Source organism: Choloepus didactylus, chromosome 4, assembly GCF_015220235.1.
Source record: "Choloepus didactylus isolate mChoDid1 chromosome 4, mChoDid1.pri, whole genome shotgun sequence".
NCBI classification, from domain to species: domain Eukaryota; kingdom Metazoa; phylum Chordata; class Mammalia; order Pilosa; family Megalonychidae; genus Choloepus; species Choloepus didactylus.
Window position 1 is genome coordinate 33,878,124 of NC_051310.1, and position 19,778 is coordinate 33,897,901.

Below are 19,778 nucleotides of genomic sequence, written 5' to 3' on the forward strand. Positions count from 1 at the left end.
CCTGCCCCCACCACCCTTGCTTTCTGATTTTCTCTACCTCGCCAAAAGAAGAACTAGAATTTTCTCCCCTTCCTTGCTCCGACCCCTTTAACTAGGCTCTCTCTTCATTAATCTGAGCTTCCTGCCAAAGGCATTTGACTCCTAGAGATTTCCCACTTCCTGAATAGGATCAAAGAGCTAAGAGGGGCCCAGAAGTCACACTTTCCATCTTCTTGTCTCCAGAAAGACTATGTCCCAAATTCCCTGAACCGAAGGGTGTTTCTTTCCTCTTCTTAAGAGAAGTTTGTCTCTCTCTTAGGAGCCAGAATTTCCCCACCCTTCTAATCTTTCCTTACATCTAACTCAAATCATTCCTGCTGAGATTGATTTTCTGGATAGAAATAAGCAGTTGAAATTTGGAGCATGTGGGTATTGTTATTTCCCATCTTCATTCTTTTCTCTAAGCCAGATATTGGCAAACTTTTTCTGTAAAGGGCCGGATTGTAAATATTTTAGGTTTTGCTGGCCATCTGGTCTCTGTTGCAACTACTCAGTTCTGCATTGCAGCACGAAAGCAGCCACAGATAATGTGTAAACAAATGAGTGTGGCTGGGTTCCAGCAAAACTTTACAAAAACAAGCGGGTAGGCAATTCAGCCCTCAGGCCATAGTTTGTCCTCCCACCCCCACCCCCCAAGCAAACCAACCCCACCTCTGCTATTTCTGGGTGGACAGACAAAGCTCACTTTCTCCCCTGATCTGCACTTTGCAGCAAATCTCATGGGTTCCTCCACTCATCCTGAAAGTCCCTTTGGTTTTCAAAATCAGTGCTTTGGAAACGTAGATGAAACCTGTCTACTTCTCCATTAGCTTATAAGCTTCTTGAGGTGAGGACCATGTCTTGATTCTGCATTCCTGGAACATGCATGGGGCTTGATAGAAACTCAAACATCACCCAGTCCTTATCCTGAAGAAGTTTACAGGCTAGTGGGGAAAACAGACAGCTGAGCTTTAGGTATCAAAACAGAAGTATATTCAGGGATGGAAAAAAGGAAGGAAGGGAGGAACCAGGAGGATATGCCTCCCACAAACAAACAGTGACCTTTGAAAAACTGAAGACAAGGAGACAAGAAAAGATCAAGTGCTTAATGATGATACCCCAAAGCACTGATAAACAAATGAATAAATAGAACAGGTGTCCTGGAAAAGTTTGGCAGTTTCTTGAAAGTTAAACATAAATATACCAATTTCACTGCCTGGAATCTACCTTAGAGAAATGAAAACACATGTCCACACAGACACAGACGTGAGTGTCCATCGCAACATTATTCATAGTAGCCCCAAACTGGAAACAACCCAAATATCCATCAGCTGGCAGTGAATGGTTACCCAAAATGTGACACAGTCATACAGTGGAATACCATTCAGCAGTGGTATACAATGGAATACCAATCAAAAGGAACGAATTACTGATACCTGGTATAACATGGATGGACCTCAAAAGGATGGTAAATGAAAGAAACCAGACTCTAAAGACCACATATTTATTGTATGAGTTCATTTATATGAAATATCCAGAAGTGACAAATTTACACAGACAGAAAGCAGGTGGTTGCCTAGGGCTGGGGGTGAGAGCAGGAATAAAAAGGCACAAGGGAATGTTCTCAGGATTATGGTGAATGTTGCACAACTCTGTAAATTTACTAAAGTCGCTGAAATGTACACTTACAATAAGTGAATTTTATGGTATATAAATTAAACCTCAATAAAGCTGTTATTAAAACAAAAACCTGGTGCCAAACCAGTCCTCTGTCCAAGGCTGAGAAATGGTGCATGAGGGTAGATGGAAGGTGGTTCCCCCACCTTACCCCGCAAAACACAGGGGTTATGGCTATAAAATATCCCATGCGACTTTTTACTATGTTCACCTTTTGATCTTATCCAGTTCTAAAATCTAATAACCACAGTCAACTTTTTCTGGGCATCACAGCCCCAAGAGGATAGTACTAGTATTATTCAATTTTACAGATGAGAAAATGGGATCAGGAAGGAAAAGTAACTACAAGCTACTAAGTGGCAGAGCTGGGATGGGAACCTGTGCTTTTCAGCACCGCTATTGACTGCTGAACCTGCCCCTTTCTCCACTAACTCTTTAGCCCCAAGGGGAAAAGCATAGTGCAGTGTGGGCAAGCAGAGCCAGGATGCTAAGCCAGGTTTCCTTGCATGTAGATCTCCAGCACCGATGCTCCATGGACCCCCCTTCCCCCCACCAACCACTGTGCAAGAAAGGCCTTGCTTTTCTATGGGATTCATTTTTGTCACACAACACTGGACAGGCTTCCATCTGGAGTGTCCTGGGGCTTAGCAAAGAAGAGCCGACAAGCAGGGACAGAGATCACCTCAGGCCTGATCGCTGCAGGCCTGCCCAGAGGAATTTCTTGCTTGAACTTTTCATCGGCAGTTGCAAGTTTCCAGGGCACGTTTCATGTGGGGGCCTTACAAAGCTGCTCTGTTTGCCCTGCACACCTGGTACTCCCTGGCCCGGTGGGGAGCTGGCAGCAGCCTCCCGACCTCTGGTCCATGGCAGACAGAGCTCATTGTTCTGCTTATTCCAGGCCGAGGCATGAGGAAGCTGTGCAGCAGTTTGGGGAAAGTTTTCCAAAGGCTGCCTGCCAAGCCCGAGGAGGCCTGAGAGCGCCTGCCTCATCGGAGGGAGCGGACGCCACACACCCAGAGGCCTTTTCTGCGACAAGCTCAGCCTTAGGAACAGCAAGGCAGAGCTGTCCTCTCCCCTGTCCCCTCCACCCCGGACACAATGACCTCCTGCTACTCTTCCCACCAGCCATGCACATGCCCTTCTCCTGGCTTTTGTGCTTTTCCTGTTCTCTCTACTTGGAACTCTGTTCCTACACGCACCAGTCTTGCTCCTCCCGTCACTGTCTTCACATCTTTGCTCAAATGTTATCTTCTCTTAACCACCCCAGTTGAAATTGTGAAACCCCATCTGCTACCACCAAGCATTCCCTTCCCTGTTCCTACTGAAATTTTTTCTTTGTAACATCTGTTAGCATCTGACACACTCTTCTCCATATTTGCCCATCTCCTTCACCAAAATGTAAGCTCTATGAGGGAAGGGAGTTTTGTCTGTCTAGTTTGTGGCCGTATCTGTGCCGCTTAGGACAGAGCCTGGCATGTGGTTGGTGGCAATTAATGCTTCATGAAGGAACAAACTTCCCCACCAGAGCCTGGCCTCTGAAGAGCATCTCTGCAGCTACCCCCTCCCATGGTGACAGACACCATGGGGGATTCTGTCAGAGACCACCTGGACTTCTCAATCCTGCTGAGAGGTGACTTGGGCCAGTCCAGGAGAAACTGGTAAGAACCCATTAACACACCGCATGAAGGAAGAGGCAGCATCAGGACCCACCATGCTTCCCCCATGACTCTGAAGACAACCACCTTGCTGGTGCCGGTGGACGTCTGTCTGTCCTGTCAGGCCCTCTTGGGCCTCTTGAGATCTGGGGTTGGTGATACCATTGTTGGAAATAGATAGTAGGTGGAAAAAGAAGGTATCTCAGAAGTCAGCTAAGAATTAGGCAGACGTAAATTCTGGAAAAACTGAAGGTACTCCGAAGCCATGTGGTGCTCAAGTGCTGGGTAAAGGATGAAGTAGAGGCAGGGCAAGGCCAGGGCACAGACAACAGGGGACTTGGTCACATGTGGCCTGAACTTGACTCTGGCTCTCCATACTCCAGGCTTAGCTCATTTATGGATGTTCCTCACCCAGGCCTCCTGGCTCCATCCCCGTCTCCCTGGGGCCGGGGCTCTAGAGCTCGGCTGTGTTGAGGGGCTCTCACCCCGGGCCCGACAGATGCCCTCTTGGGGTGGGAAGCGGGGACAGGTGGCAGGAAGTTTCTTCCAGTGTACTTCTAATTCTGCCCACTCTCGGCCAGATTATTTTCCCAAGCTGAAGGCAGCAATGTGTGTGTCTGTGTGTGTGTCTGAGACAAAAATCCAATTGTGTGAATTACAGGCTCTGAAGTCAGACAACTTGGTTTTGAATTACAGCTCTGCCACTCAGTTGCTGCACAATCTTGGGCAACCGCTTAACCTCTCTGAGTTTCCTCATCTGTAAAATGGGACAACATCAGCATCTGCTTCACTGCATAGTTGTGAGGATGAGGCTAAGTAATTCATAGCAAGTGCTAAACCTAGTGCCTGGCAGACAGTGAGCACTCGACAGAGGGTCGATCTGGCTGCTGCTGTCATAAAACAAAGAGAGGAAGGGAGTCAAGCCGCAGCCACGCGCTCAGGCTGGCTGAGGACCACAAAGGTTATCAGATTCCTGAGGCAGTTAAATTTGTTAGTAATTAAGGGACTAAAAATACAGAGTTTCTCCTTTGGGTTTCAGAATGAGGCAAGCTCAAGAAAAACCAGCCTGGATAGAAACTTCTCAGTGGCCATGGGAATTTTTCCAAAGAGGGGCTGTCTGGGCTGAAAGCGTGACTCTGGAAAAGGAGGGAGAGGACCCCAAAGCCACTAAATCCCTGGGTCTGTAATTAACAGCCAAGGATCCTCCCTGCCTGCCCTAGAGCTGTGTGGCTCACCAGGGAAGGGCACCTGCTGACACACAAAAACAACCCCTCAGTGAGTTTTTGATGTGTTGAGCCTCTTTGTTTTTCTGAATTTTAATGAAGGGCTCTCCTGGCAGGATAAGAGAAGTGCTCAGCACAACCCCTGGCCGGGCAGCGGGGCTTAGTGAGCTGCCACCAGCCAGCCGGCAGGGGCCTCCGCCAAGCAGTGTCGGGGGGGCAGGCAGGGAAGGGTCCTGGGGAGAAAGGGAGAAACACCCCAAAACAAAAGAGGTCTCTGTTTAGAGAAAGGGTTGAGTTCCATTCCAGATCCCAGCGCAGTTTGGGATTGGGGGTTACAGTGCTTGGGGGAGCCATGGAGATAAGCAGCTACGGATCTGAAAAGTCAGAGGTTCCTGAAAACAGAAATAAGGAGGAGAGGGAGTCCCTGGCTCCCCAAGACAGCCGTGGAATTCTCTGGGCTGCTAAGCTGGTCCCTTCCGATGAGAACTAGAAATGCAGCTCTTGGGAATCTGTGGCAGAAAGGAAAAGCAAGCTTTTGGAGGCCAAGGCATGGGCTGCAGGAAGAAGGGGATATGGGGAATGCTGTCAGAACAGCCACCAAACCCTGATGTGAAGAACAGGTTACCTTGTGACACCCACTTCTTGCTCCCTCCTCAGCTACAGGTGTCTGAAAGGATGTGATGAAGGAGACAGTGCAACTTCACTGAGTTAATGCAATAGTACTGGGCATCCACAATAAGAAAGGGGTCACACCAGGTGCTCCCCGCAGGACCCCAGTGGGCAGGTGTGTGTAACCTCCTGTTACCCACGTCCACGTGCTTCCAAGTCCAACACTCCAGGGATCTGCCATGGCTGCCTGGGCTGGACAACTCCCCAGCAGGAGTGCTCCCTCCTCCTCCTCCCGAACCTCCCTTTCCCTCATGCTCTCGATGCAGAGTTCCCAATAGATTGTTTAAAGTGGCTCGTCTTCACTCTTGATGAATCTTTCCAAGAGAGTGCTGGGAAGAAATGGAAGAGATGGCCACTGGACAGTAAAGCACTTTACTGCAAATGAATGATCCAATGTGGTATACTGAGAATAAATATTTTTATTACAAAATATTCCATATAAAAATCCTAAGCCGCCTGGAAGCTTCTTTAGTTTTAGGCTTATTGCATTTTTTCAAGTCCAAAGCAGAGGTTACTCAGTGCAGGGAGAAGGGTCTCTTGGGCTCCCAAGGGTTCAGACATGCCTGGGCTGCCCCACGGCGTCCTCCTTCTCCATCTGCAGCTGGTCCCACTCTGTGAGGAGTTCCGAGGACACCTCAGTGTACAGGTGGTCCCAGTCCCAGCCGATGTCATCCTGCCAAGAGGGGTTATCACTGGGTAAGACACAGAAAAGCCTTTGCCCTCAGTCACAGCCAGCTTCCTACACCCAACTGGGCCTCAGGAGCCCCAGGCCTGCCTGTGGAGCGGCTGGCTGTAGGAATGATGAGGCTGGGAGAGTAAGCAATGGCTGCTGCTACTGTACCTCTCGAACTTCATGTTCTGGCGCCAGGACTTTAGTGAGGAGCTTCAGGTCGATCTCTCCATCCTGTGAATGCAAAATGAGCCAGGCTGTGCACTGTGAGAGCCTTTGGACAGCTATCTATCTCTTTCAAAGTGAGGAGGGTCAGGGTGTGTGTGTTGGAAATGCCTTCATAAAAGAGAAACCATGTGAGCAACCCATATGACCATCGAGAAATGAGGGACCGCCATCACATCCTCCATGCTGGGCAGTTTGGGGGAAAGGGCAAGACCAGGAGGGCAGAGCATGACAGCGGCATATCCACAGGGCGAGTGGGCAGCTAGAGAAACAGGTGGAAGCCTGGCACTGGGAAATATTAGGTCTGGGGATGGTGTGCGATACCCAAGGATAATGTCTCCAGCAAAGGTATGGTTGCCTGGCAGCATCAGAGGCCCATGGAGGGATGCTTTCTAGCTTTTGAGGAATGGAGAAATCTCTCTGCAGATGTTGCTTGGGGCCTGCCTGTCTAGACAGAAGCCTTCTACTCACCAGGGTCTGAAAGGCTGCATATTTCATGAGGTCATTGTCCAGGTCACGATAGGTCATCACCCGGTTCACCTGGACACTGCAGGGATGAAAACATGAGAGGAAGAGCCACAGTCAGGACCAGTTCCAAGGGTGCTGGGCCACTGTCCCCAGAGCCTTGTATGTAGCTGGGGATGACCAAAATAGGACTGGGAACCCTGGGGGTGGAGCCCATCACCAGAAACTTCTGGATCTACACTGGGAGGCAGCAAAGGTCCACTGTGGGTGATATTTAGAGCATATAAATTCATACATTCCCCACCTCCCCACTGACTTCATACCTAATTTACCCTACCTGGGAGGGGCTGCCACCTGCAAAACAAAGTCTTCTTCCTGCACTTCTTCCAGATCTGGAATAACAGGAATATCTGCAATGAGAGACGGAGACAAAACTATCAGTGGCACAAATAGGAATCCGGCCTGCTTCTCCACTTACTACTTATTTACTTTCAACATGCCATTAAGGGGCTACAAGCTGGGGGCAGGATGGACAATCAGACGCAGTCTCTGGCCTTCAGGGGCTCCCAGTCTAGGGCTGTGGTACTGAACTGGGGTACACAGCAGAATCAAAGATGGAGCTTCAACAATTTCCGAATCCCAGGCTTTGTCCCAGAACCCACTGAGTTAGAACGCCCTGGGTGGGGCTCAGGCATCAACCTTAGTTTGCCAGGCTCCTTTGACAAATACCCCAAACTGGGTGGTGGCTTAACAACAGGAACTTTTTGGCTCACAGTTTTGAGGCTAGAAGTCCAAAATCAAGGTATCGGCAAGGCTTGCTTTCTCCTGGAGTCTGTAGTGTTCTGGTGCTGGCTGCCAGCAACCCCATAGGGGTTCCTTGGCCATTTCTTTGCCTCCTGTCACATGGTGATGTCCTCTCCTTTCTGGCTTTTGTGATATGGATTAAGGCCCTACCCTGACTCAGTTGACTACACACAGTAAGACCTACTCCCAAATGAGTCTGTACCCTGATCTGCCTTAACATATTCAAAGATATCATTTACAATGGGTTCATACCCACAGGAACACGGACTCAGATTAAGAACATGTCCTTTCTTGGGGAATGGGTCAATCCACCACAGTATCTCTATCTTCTCCAAGATTTCTTCAGTGATCCTAACACATGTGCCAGGTTATGAACCGCCAGAGTGGCTCTCCAAGGAGAGATGTATAGAAATGAGAAGAGAGTCCCAGGCAGCACATGGGGAAGTACTTATGTTTGAGGAGAGGAAAGACTAAAAGGAACCATGAACAAGTCTGACCTGGTCAAGAGACAGAGAAACTGAGAATGTGTATTATCACAAAGTAGATGTCACTACGAGCACCATCTCCTGATGATCAGGGTTCATGCGTGCATTAGCTCAAGAGGACATCTTCTTGGCCATGGCCCTTAGCCTGCATCTGAAGGACTTTTTACACCTAATAATATAACCTGGCTCCCCAACATCATATCAAAGATCAGGATCTCTTTGCCAGGTCTTAATATAATAAACAATGCCAATCCTAGACTGAATATCGCACTTCTGCTGTCTCATGGAGATTTTCCTTCTCTGAACTCTCCAGTTACAATCACAAACATATAAAGACACCCAGGTCATTCTTTTCATCAGTCTAACAAAGCCATACAAATAGAGAACCTGAGAAATCATCACTTAATTATGGTGACTTGCTTAAGGTATCAAAAACTGTCCATCTTCTCACGGGGACCACCCAACACCCTAAAGAAACATTCCCTTCTCCAAATGAGTATCACCAACTGTTTGCTGGTGGGGGTGGGGGTATTTGCTTTAACCAATCAGAACAATGGGACAGGAAAAAAAGGCCAGGTGGGAGAAGACAGTCCTGGGATTCCCAGGCCAACTGCATATTATTTACCCAGTAAGCATCAAAAGAAGGAAAATCCCAGAGAGGAAAGAAGAGTGGAGAAACCCTTCATTTCTTCTTCTATGGATTTTATTCAAATGGAGTAGAATCATTCCAAGAACAGCTGGGAAGACCCTTGCCACTTTCAGGCTATTCATTATTTAGACTTTGGCGCTGCTCTAGTCAAGCTAAGATAGAGTATATAAATGTCAGTTCCAAGCCTGGTGACTTTATTATTACTTCAGATTGTGGAGTCACAGGTGTCGCATCTGGAAAAAAGAGCGAGAGACAGAGATATAGAAAATAATGCAGAGAGAAAGAGAGGCATAAAGACAGTGATAAGAAGGGTATAAAAGGAAAAATAGTAGTAAGTTGCTGATAGGGGAAATAAAGCAGAGACACATACAGCACCCCCAAAATAATGAACCACATTCAGCAAGTCCTATATCTAGAAAGATGCTTTTTAAAGGTTATATCTCTCTATCCTGCTAGAAGGAATTTCTAAGATTCTGTTTTATGCTCATAGAAATTGAGCTTTCTTTTTGGCTCTTGCTCTGAGTGGTTAATACAGTCTACAGGGAGGGCTGCTGACAGTACAGCTCCCTGAGCCCAGGGCTCCCCGGGGCTCCCAGGCTGGTGAGACTGCACAGGCCCTGCAGAGTGGCAGGGAGGAAGCTGGCTGTGCCATGTACCATCAGCAGTGTGACAGTTTTGGAGAGAGCCTGTCCAGCCTGAGATGAATATTCAGAAGTTGGTAAGAAAATGCCCCATGCTGAGTTTAGGGCTCAGGTGGGGTCTTTCCGAAGTCCCCTTTCCCTCCACAACTTTAGCATTTGGGTCCTGTCAACTCTGCCCAGCTTCTCCAAGCTCTGAGGAATTGCACTTCTGCCCAATGTCCACTCTGGATCCCCACAGGCTTTCCTCTTCATCCCTACCTCCTCCTCCAAATGTGCACAAATCAGTGTGGGGCTGGCCCATCTGTGACAGATCAGAGGTCAGTTTGGGCCTTGGCAAAGGGGCTGCTCAGAGTGGCACTGGTGGGGCTGGCCACACAGTGGGATTTCTCTCTAATTGGAAGCCTGGTGCCCAGCAGAACACGGTGAACTGCCTGAGTGGGACGGAGCCAGCGATGACAGCCAGGCCAAGGCAAGCTGGAACATTCCGGTGCAGTGACAGCTTGAGCCATCGCAGCCAAGCCAGATCATCCAATTCCCGGCCCCCAGTGGCACAGGTGGCCGTGGAGCAGGTTTTGTGCAAACTTCAAAGAACTTCACAAATTTAGTTACTGACTTACAACCACAGAGAAGTACTTGCTTATGTGTATATAGTATGTTTTTGGGAATTTTCTCTTTCTCTTTCTCCTTCCCTTCCTCTTACATACACATACACCGAAACAAACCTAGAAGTGGTTTGGGTGAGAAATCCGCTTCTTTACAAAATTACCTACATGGAATGACCCAGGCCTGACTCCAATCAGAGACGGCTACTTGACCTGCAAATCGGGACTTGCAACCCCGTCTAATTCAAGTTGTAAATTTTAATATTTAAAAACACAAGACTTTAACAGAGGCAATAGAGGAATATAGTACTCAGCTCTACTACTGTTGAGAAGCTATCGCTATCGGAAAAAAATCTAAAAATAATGTTAACTTCATTCTTATTTTCTTCTTTGCTGCTAATATGAAGAACATAAATGATAACAATTAAGTAGTCAAGCAGGGTGGGGAGGACTCCTGGTCAGTGGCCAAGAGCAGAGGTGGAGCAGGATGGCCACTTCGTATTCTGGCTCCGCCATGTACTAGTTGTGTGACTTTATGCTCTCTCTGCCTCAGCTTCTTCATCGGTAAAATGGGGATCAGAATTATAACCATCTCACATAGTTGCTGTATTAGATGAAATAACCTTTATAGAATAGTTAGCATTGTGCTCTGTACATAATAAATATTCAACAGTTACTCTTATGCATCCCACAGATATTAGAATATGGAGCAAGTAGAGAAACATTTAATCCTTCCCATTTAATTAATCCTGCCCAGTTCTTGCCACTTTCCAGAAGAGAACACTGAGGCTCAGTGAGATTCAGCAGCTCGTATGAGGTGAAACAGTTCATACTGGACAGAGCCAGGCCTTAAGCCCGTCTGACTGTAACGCTCAAGCGCGTCCAAACTGGACTAAGGCTTTCTTTTCAAATGTAAGATACCGTCAAAGAAACCTCCTTCAACTGTGGGAGGTGAGAGGCCTACACACAGGCCAACATTCTTTATCTTACCTGAGACTTAATGTCTTCTGTCCCTGGGTACTTCTCTCAATCCCAGTAGCCATAAAAAAACTTGGCCTAAGTCCTCTCCCTGACTTGCTACCTCCCGACAAGGCCAAATGGAGCAAAATGAAAACAGTGTACCAACCCCGGGGCCTTTATCCTCTAGCCCTACTGATGAGCAGATGATGGGGTCCCTTCTGTGGCCTCAGGAAGGGGGAGACGAGGCAAGAGGACCACGAGGCCCCCACACGACAGAAGGCGGCACAGTCTCCCTTCGTCTCATTTCTGGTGGCAGCCGATCCCGCACAGATCAGCAGCGGCTCTTTCCCAGCACAGGCTTCTTGAACTAGAAGATTCCTCCCTTACTCTTCCTCACTTGCTCTCTGCCTCTTATGTTACTTAGCTATCTCACAAGCTGTCCAATCTGCGTCTCTGCCCTACGGTAATCCAGGTAGCCATGCTGTGGGGAAACTGCACTGGTCCATTTGTTCATTCATTCATTCAAAGAATATTGACGGAGCAGCCACGATGTGAAAGGGACCGTGCCAGACAGTGCTGGGCAACAACAGGAGACAAAGCAGATGCGGGATGTCTGCATGGAGCACCAGTCTGGTGAGGATAATAAACACAAATGAATATACTGCTTACAAATTAAAGGATATACTACAAAGAAAACGAACTAGATTCGATGAAAGAAAATAACAGGGAGAACTAATAGTTTCATTTTTTAAAAAAATTAAGGAAATATTATATGGGGTAATAAATTCAAATCCTATAGGGAAGTTTAAAATGAAAATTAATTTTCCTTCCTTTCCTTATATGAGCCCCAGTCATCTCCCTAAAGGTAAAATCACTGTCACAGTTTCTCGTGTACATTTACTGAAAATAACTTATGCATATAACACAGCATATATCCTTTTTTAAAGGTTTGCAAATGGGATTGCACTCTATATACACTGTTCCGCAACTTGCATTTATCCTTCCTTATCAATACATAGATATATCCTATTTTTTGACATGACCATATAGTTTTCCAATGAGTAGATGCTTCATAGTATTTGAATCAGTCCAGAGAAATTTTCTGGGGGGGGGTAGGCTGAGGAGTTAGAGAAGGTCTCTGAATTAGGGACAGCAGAGCTGAAAGCCAAGGTTAAATAGGATTAAGCCAGGCATGTGCAAGCACACTATGAAGGAAGAAATAACATGCAACACTAGATATAATTAAGAAAGGCAGCTGTGGCTGGAATGTAAGACTCAGGGAAGTGGCACAAGGGTGAGGCAAGAGGGAGGGTGCCAGATGATAAAAGGCCCGTATCAACCAGCCAGGAAACATGCACTGCCATATGCAAGACCTCTTTCTAGGCCCGTTGGGGGAAAACTAAGATGGACTTAGTTTTCAAGAAACATGTGCTTGCAAGTTACAGAGGGAGGCTCTGTACACACACAGAAGAACCATAAATCAGCAGAGTAATGAAACTGCGTGTTCCTTCCTCTGTGAATTCAACCCTGAATCCAACAGGCAGAATTAAGAGCTTCCTACTTTGTTCTTTCGTAATACTGCATTCATGGCCAAGGGTAGACCTCACTACATAGGAGCAGGCCTACTAAGTGAAATTTGCTCTCGGTCTGCACCCTAGATGGTGAACTAGCTGAGGGCAAAAGCCATGTCTCCATCACTTCTGCATTCCCAGGGACTAGCAAAATAAAGGACAACTGAACAGAAGTGAATCAATAGATGCTGCTCAAATTGAAAGTCACACACATGGAAGAGCCATGGAAACCTCCTCTATATTTCCAATTGTCGTGTAAGTGCTTACAGAGCCCCAAAGTTGCCTAAGTAGAATCTACTTTACATGAACAAGTAAGAGTAATCATTCTAGGGTTTGATAACATCACAGCAAAGGCTTTGCCTACCTTGGAAGCAGAAAGGCTTGCTGAGAAAGGCCCATTTTAGAGTTCCTGTTGCACGTGTAAGAAACAAAGGGAGGGTGTGCACAGAGTTACAGAAAAAGGGTCATTTGAATTTGGCCCAATTTGGACTGTCTGGCTTCTATCTTGAGGCTTGGTCACACTGTTCACCAATCTCCCTGTACTTGTTTTCTCTGGGATCTCTAGTGCAACCCTCTATATCACTCCACATTCCGGGAGCTCCCAATAAAGAACTGCTAAAGCACAGCAACAGCACTAAGAGCCTATTTCAAAGAGAGTGACCACCAAATGGGAACTTCATTATGATACTAGAACATTAATCTGTGCCACCCAGTAGAGCTACCCAACAGACTACCAGACGAAAGCTCAGAAATAAATGAGTGGTGCTTAAATAGATAAAATGAATAAATCATAAAAACATTTGGGAACACCAAAAGGACCAACTGCATCTGGTTTCAAAGCTGTGAGAAGCTGCCATTTGCTCTGAAATACATTTGTTATAGATAATATCACATATGCACACCAAAATGCTAACTACCCTGCAAAGTCCCAAAAGGGACCCTTTTCAGCTCCCAAAAGCTGACACTAAAAAGCCTCCCTGCCTTCCAACTTGCCTCTTCCAATACATCTGGCTCCAAATCTCTGTGACACATTTTGTTGATAAATGCATTCAAATCCAGCTGTTTCATGTTTGTTTGTTTTGGTTCAACTAGAACAGAAAGTGATTTCTTGGACTAGACTCATGGGCAAGCCTGCAACGAGTACACTCTGCACATCTCTCAGGCTCTTTACCTGGAGAGTAAACCTAGGTCCTAAAGGAGGGAGAGAACAAAGGAGGCCCCCCAGTCTGACCCCTGGGTTCCACTCGGACAAAGACATTTCAGGCAGAGAGCCACCTGTCATGACACATCCCCTCCATGTCCCTTCTTGCTAATTTTCCTGGTTGGGAATTTCCGAATAGAATTTCCTGGTCATGTCCAGAAGGGTTTTTATTGTGCTTATAAGGTCTCTTTCATACCCCAGTGCTTTCTCACCTTGACCCCTTAGTAAATGTTACAAGCAGTTGGCCTTATCAGCGTCCTTGGGATGCTTACTGACAACCTCCCTCTCACTTCATTCACTAATTGAGCTCCCAATGGCAAACGCCCTGCTTGGTTATACATAATCTCTTCCCAAAACTGCCCTGGCCACTGATGAGCATTCACAGGCTCTGTTAAGGGCTCACTTCCACTATTCACTAGCCAAGTTCAAGAGCCCATCCACACAAAAGGGTTCTGGACCTGCTGCTTAAGGACACCCCCATAAGAGCAGTCCAGACAAACCCCTGTCTAATTCTGGGCCCAAAGTCAACAGACATTAGCAGGACACATAAGTGACAGGAAGTAATGTCCGTGTTTTTAGGAGATGGCAACTTTAAACCAGAGACCATTATATTTTTTCTCTGTAGCTGCACAACTTCGTTTTACTGAATGCTGTTACCTTCTGCATCATGTATGGGGAATTTTAAACAGGCAAATGGAAGAAGGTCTGATTGAAGATGAAGTTAAGTGAAAGAAATTGGTCTCATTTAGCACATGACAGGATTCATCTGTGTTCCCAAGTCCACTGAGGTGGCATCATGGGTGTTTCATATTCATGAGCTGCTGCGACACTATGTCCCCTCATTTACAAAGAGCCGTGTTCAGCAAATTCTGTCCCTGTGGACACTCTGTGCATTTCATGATCTTGTCAGAGAGACATCAAATGCTCCAGTAACCAAATACCAGAAAATGGCTTTAATTAGTGGAATTCAATTGTATAAATAATTTTTTTCTAAGTGAAAAAAATGGAGAATTTTTAAAAAGAAGAAAGAAAAGGAAAAAGCAATAGGCAACAGGCTTCAAACACCCGAAGGAACAAGGGAAAGGGTGGTCTCAGAGGAGCTCACAAGCCAACCTGGGCCCAGCTCCAACATCCCCTGCATTCCCCAGATCAGGGGGAGGAGGGCCAAAACACATCTCCAGGTCCCTTGCATGTCTGTTTTCCTAAGACTTAACCCTTGTGATGTGAACTGGTTGAAGATGGGTCCAGGCTGTCCGCGTTCTTGGCAGGCGAGGAGACGGGCAACAGACTTGGGGAATGAGAGTTGGAAAGCCGCGATGGTGGCTAGAGGGCCATCCTGCAAAAGGTGAGATAACAGCCTGACTAGGAACAAAACAAGTGGCCCCGAAACTTGGGGGAAAGAGTGTCTGGTCAGGAGCCATGCACAAACAGGTCTCTGAGGAAATGTGCACTGAAGAGAGTGCAAGAAAAGACGCTCCATTCTGAAATGCCAGCTTGGGGTGGTGTCTTCATCTGTGTCCCATGTGTTGAAATGCCTCCGTGCTGCTGCCAAACTGAATCTCTCCTAATGCTGCTGGGAAAAAAGATCACAGACTTTATGAGGAAGCAGATCAAAATGGTTAACTGTTCCTCACAACCCTTGAAGCTGTGACAACTCTCTAGCTTGACAATGGGTTGGACAGAAAGGAAGCTTTTGAGCTGACTCGAGTTCCTGAGATGAACCCATCTCAGCACAGTTCAGTTCTGGGTGGATCATCAGCAGAGAAAGGGGTCTGCTAAGAGTGGTGGCTCAGTCCATGATATATTATGGTCCATGAAAGCCTGGCATCCTTATACTACCCACAGACAGATGTTAGCAATTTCTGAAGGGGCCATGAATGCAACATCCTGGGATGAAATTTCCCCCATCACTCCACTCAAGTCCACTGCAAGCTGTACCAGTATCAGTATGGGCAATGCAAAGGGAATCAACCAGGACTGAGCCTTTCGAGCAATTCAAAGATGGTGCTCGCGAGAGACAAGCATGGCCCGACAAGAGACAAGCATGTCTCTATAGGCAAAGATCCCATTTAGCCCCGGGAGCCTGGAGTGACCCAATTCTGAAAGGACCCCAGCGTCAACATCTGAGGTGACCTCTAGGGAACATCAGACCACTGGTTATGACAGGTGAAGAAAATAAAGAACAAGGAACAGGAAAGCATTCTGCCACTCCACCAGCTCTCTCAGAGCTGCATGGCAGTTCCAGCTTTTATCAGCGGAGATGTGTTAAGGACAAGGGTGGGGTGGGTAAAGGACTCATAAAAGTGATGAGGAGTGAAGTGGGTGGAAGGAACTGAAACTGAGGAACTCTCCACTCTCTTCAATAAGGCCGGGGCCGAGTGATATGGGATTAATGTGTCAGAGAGCCTCTTCTTGGAGTCGCCAGTAGAAGTATGTTAGACATCGGGCATATCTGATTCCATTTCATCCTCTGCGTGTTACACTGAAGAAAACAAGACAAACTACATTGCTTTCATTCTAAATCCTTAGGTTTTGTGTTTTTCCTTATATATATTTATTAAAATAATGCTACTTTGATCGGTGCCACCCGTGACACCCCCACATACGGAACGCTTCTGAGCGGTTCTCTATGCACAAGGCCACTGCTGGTGACAGCCAGCTGGTTTGATCACAGCCATTCCGAATCGGATTTTCATAAGACAGATGAGGAGTCTTACTGCTGCTCTCTCTCTTATCAGATGAGAAAGAGGGGGGAAGGGGGAACGGGTCCTGAGGGAACAGCGCAACAATCAAAGGCTGCGTGGTTCTTTCTCTGTCCCTCCACTGCTCCAATTTTCAAAGGAGCTTGCCTCAGGCACTTTTAAATGATGGTATCTCAATTCTGTAATCAGCTTTCAAGAGCTTTCTCTTAAAGGGTCTTTTAGGTAAACCTAGTCCGTCAACCACACTTAGGGACTCAGCAATCACATTCCCAGTATGTGTTCTCCTGCATGTGTATATACAGATGAGTACATTACACACACACACACACAAACACACACAGGGAACACCTGTGAAGTTTTTGAAAGCTGGCAGAACCTAGAAGAGAGGACCCATTTGACCATTATCAAGTTCATTGCTTATTAGGGCAAGAGAGTCCCCTGTTGCCTAAACTGAGCTTTGCTATCTCAAAGGTCAGAGCCTTCCTTAAAAATAAATCTCCATGTGTGATGGGATAGAAACAAAAGACTTCTCCAACTGAGGGCTAAGTGATGCCCTAAGCATGATCATGCCTGTCCCTCCCATCTCACCTAAGTGGTATTTGGTTCTCTGCATTCAAACTAGGAAATAATCATGACCTTGTATTAGGTGTACAGGAATCAGCAATCCCAGGCCACGACTTGCTGTGTTTGGGGTTACAAAGACTATTTGGGACAACTTACAATTCTACCTGTCTCTTTTTTTTTTCATTGCAGGGAACATCACGCCTCTTCTTTATGCCTATCATTTGAAAGACATCTTACAGACAATGAGCCTCTATTTCTTTCTAGTCAAGTAAAACTCTAAGTAGTCTAAGATCTCCCTGGGAAGGGCCTATCCTTTCAACTTCTCTCATTCCTCCTTCATCCACTCTCTTCTCAGTTGTAGGGGGAAATGCCCCTTTGACAGCTGCAGTAGTGCTTGCAGGCATATCAGGGATTGTCTCACAAAAATAAATGCCCTACCCTGACCCTGCTTTCTGCATTCAACTGCAACAGAATCCAAGGAGGTACAGAATAAATACCCTGATCTCTATGATGATTTCCTGGAAACTTAACTCTTTTTGATCTTTGTCTGTGCTTAATGCTGGATAATTTGTTATTAATCGCAGTCTTCGAAACAGACTATGGCATGACAGAATGTTGACGGTGCCTCCTCTCTCTGTGTTTCTGGTTAATACAACCTGCTTAGCTTAAAACGTGCATGCCTGCATGGCATATGACTTTCATTTGCATTCTTCCCCTTCTCTCTCTTCAGATGGGAACGTGCAAGCGAGCTGTGCAAGTAAGCTGCTCACATAAACAAAGAAAATGGAACCCCAGAGAGGTCACAGTCAATTGTATTTGGGGCAGAGATGTTTGTGATGGTATCTCTGCGAAGTCGGATGTGACCTGGAGATTTCAGGGCACCACTAGAGGCATAAAGTGCTCTGCCCCCAGCTCTGCCAACAGTGTGGAAGTTCTGGTTGAGACCCTGGGCCAGGCATTGTGACTGGGCAGGTTAAGGTAGAATATGATTGAGTTGGCAAAGCAGAACAACTAAGAGCTGCTCCATGCTTAACTCGGTTCTCAAATTCCACCCCCTGACAGTCCACCTTTCTTTAGGGCCAGAAGAATACAGCCAAACTGGTCTCTCCATCCCATCAACTCCTAGAAACCTACTCTGTGATGATGTATGCTTTTTTCTAGGGTAGGGTCATGAACCACTTCCTGCAAAAAACAAAATCAAACAAACAAACCTTGCTGCATTAAAGAAACATCTGGGATAGTCTATGTAACTTCACTGGTGTCCTACTCTCTGTGGGGATCAGCTATGGCCAAACCCACAGTGGGAAGTACAGAAGGCAGCCCCTGTGGACTCAAGAATCTAGTAGAGTTCATTTTTTCTTTTGTTGCCAGAAACACTGCTTTAACTGGATATCAAGGAAAAACTCAATTCACATTCCTTGTCCACAGAGTTGTAGTAGAAGGTTCACTGATTAGGAATCAGGAAATCTGGGTCCCAGGTCTGCCCCTAATTTGCTGATCTTATGTAATTACTTGTCAACTCTGATCCTAAGTTTACTTACCACTAGAAGAAGGTCTATTTTATCTCTAAGACATCCTTATCCTGGGGTGCCCACTGAGATCTTAAGAGATCTCTCTTTCTGTCAGACTTCCCTTTGGCAGTCTTTCTGAATTATCCATAGCCACAGTCATGGCCTGCAAATCAAGCAAGCCATGTCTTTTGTTTAGAACCACTGTAATAATAATGCATTTTCTATAAAGCAATTAACTTGCACAGATTTCACCTCTGGCACCATTATGACTTCACCTTGGTTTTCACACCATCATCTGGCACTAGCTAAGGCCTTTTTTGTTTCATGTAGCCTTTTAAGCTCTGCCCATGTCCTTGTGGTGTCAATTTGTTTTCTCTGCTGTGGTTCAAAAAGGCGGCCGCTGAGAGAATTACAAACAAAATTTTGTGGTCCAGGTAGAGTCCGGTGAGGTCCTGGGTCTTGCCAAGTCTCAAAAGCTCCCCAGTACTCACAGTGCAACCTGTGTAAGAGTGAAACATGGTCTCTTCTCTGGAGGACTCAGCACAGGCACAAGAAGTCATTTATCTAGAGGCAGTTTCAATGGATTTGATGGAAAATAAAACATAATAAGGAAGAGAAGCAAACCTGTTAAGACTCTGTTACATACCACAAACACTTTAGGGACCTGGTTTCTTTGGCTTTTCCCTACTGAGCCCAGGTATGTTTGGAGGCGAGACCTCACAGTGAGAGAGGACCAGCAGAGCTGAGAATGTGGGTTAGCAGGTAAATCTGAGAACCAGGATAGGAGGGCAAATCTGCACACTGGAAAAATGAGTGGAGACAGGTTTTCTGAATAATCAGAGCTGATAAACAAGTCTAACATTTTAACAGCAAATGAGAGGGAAGGCAGAGAGAGAAAGTGTGATTAGGAGCTAGAATGTGAGAGTCTGAATTCCACCTCCACCACTTACTAGTGGCAGTGTGCTGGAGCTGGCTTGTACTGGCTCATAAGAGCCAACTGTTAAATTTTCAGGAATTCTGCAAGCAGGTTGTTAAACACAGGCATCATTAAAATTAAACTATATACCCTTAAAGTTAAATAAATTATAATAAAAATAAAGGTAGTTTTCAAAGCTTACCACTTCCTAAATTTTACTACATTTCACTTTTTCTATGCTCTTGAAGTTATTTATTTCTAAGGGATCTGTATGGTGGAAATACTGTATGATGCTGTGCTACCGCCCATCTCTTCCCAGCTCTGTGTTCAGCAATATCACATCAGCCATGGTGGAGTATTTACACCATGGCAACCAGCAGATACTAGAAATCAAGTTTTTTCTGGCGTTTGTGGTTAAATATTTACCAACACGTCACTGCTTCTTAACCACATGACCTTAGTGAGTTACTTATCTTGACAAAGCTTCAGTTTCTTACTCTGTCAAATGGTGACAATCACAGTGTCTCCTCCTAGAATTGCTGTAAGGATTAACTGAAGAATTGCAGGTCA

The 19,778-nt window shown here is 46.2% G+C and overlaps 1 protein-coding gene across 1 annotated transcript in view; it reads right to left on the reverse strand.

The window, feature by feature from the left end:
* Positions 1-5,600: 5,600 nt before the first annotated feature.
* Positions 5,601-19,778, reverse strand: part of IFT43 (intraflagellar transport 43) — a 107,531-nt gene continuing 93,353 nt past the window's right edge. The window contains exons 6-9 of the mRNA XM_037832236.1: positions 6,940-7,012; positions 6,609-6,684; positions 6,084-6,146; positions 5,601-5,915 (exon numbers count right to left, since the gene is read on the reverse strand). Coding sequence (XP_037688164.1) covers positions 5,796-5,915; positions 6,084-6,146; positions 6,609-6,684; positions 6,940-7,012 — 332 coding nt within the window. The 3' untranslated portion in view covers positions 5,601-5,795. The remainder of the gene's footprint in view (positions 5,916-6,083; positions 6,147-6,608; positions 6,685-6,939; positions 7,013-19,778) is intronic.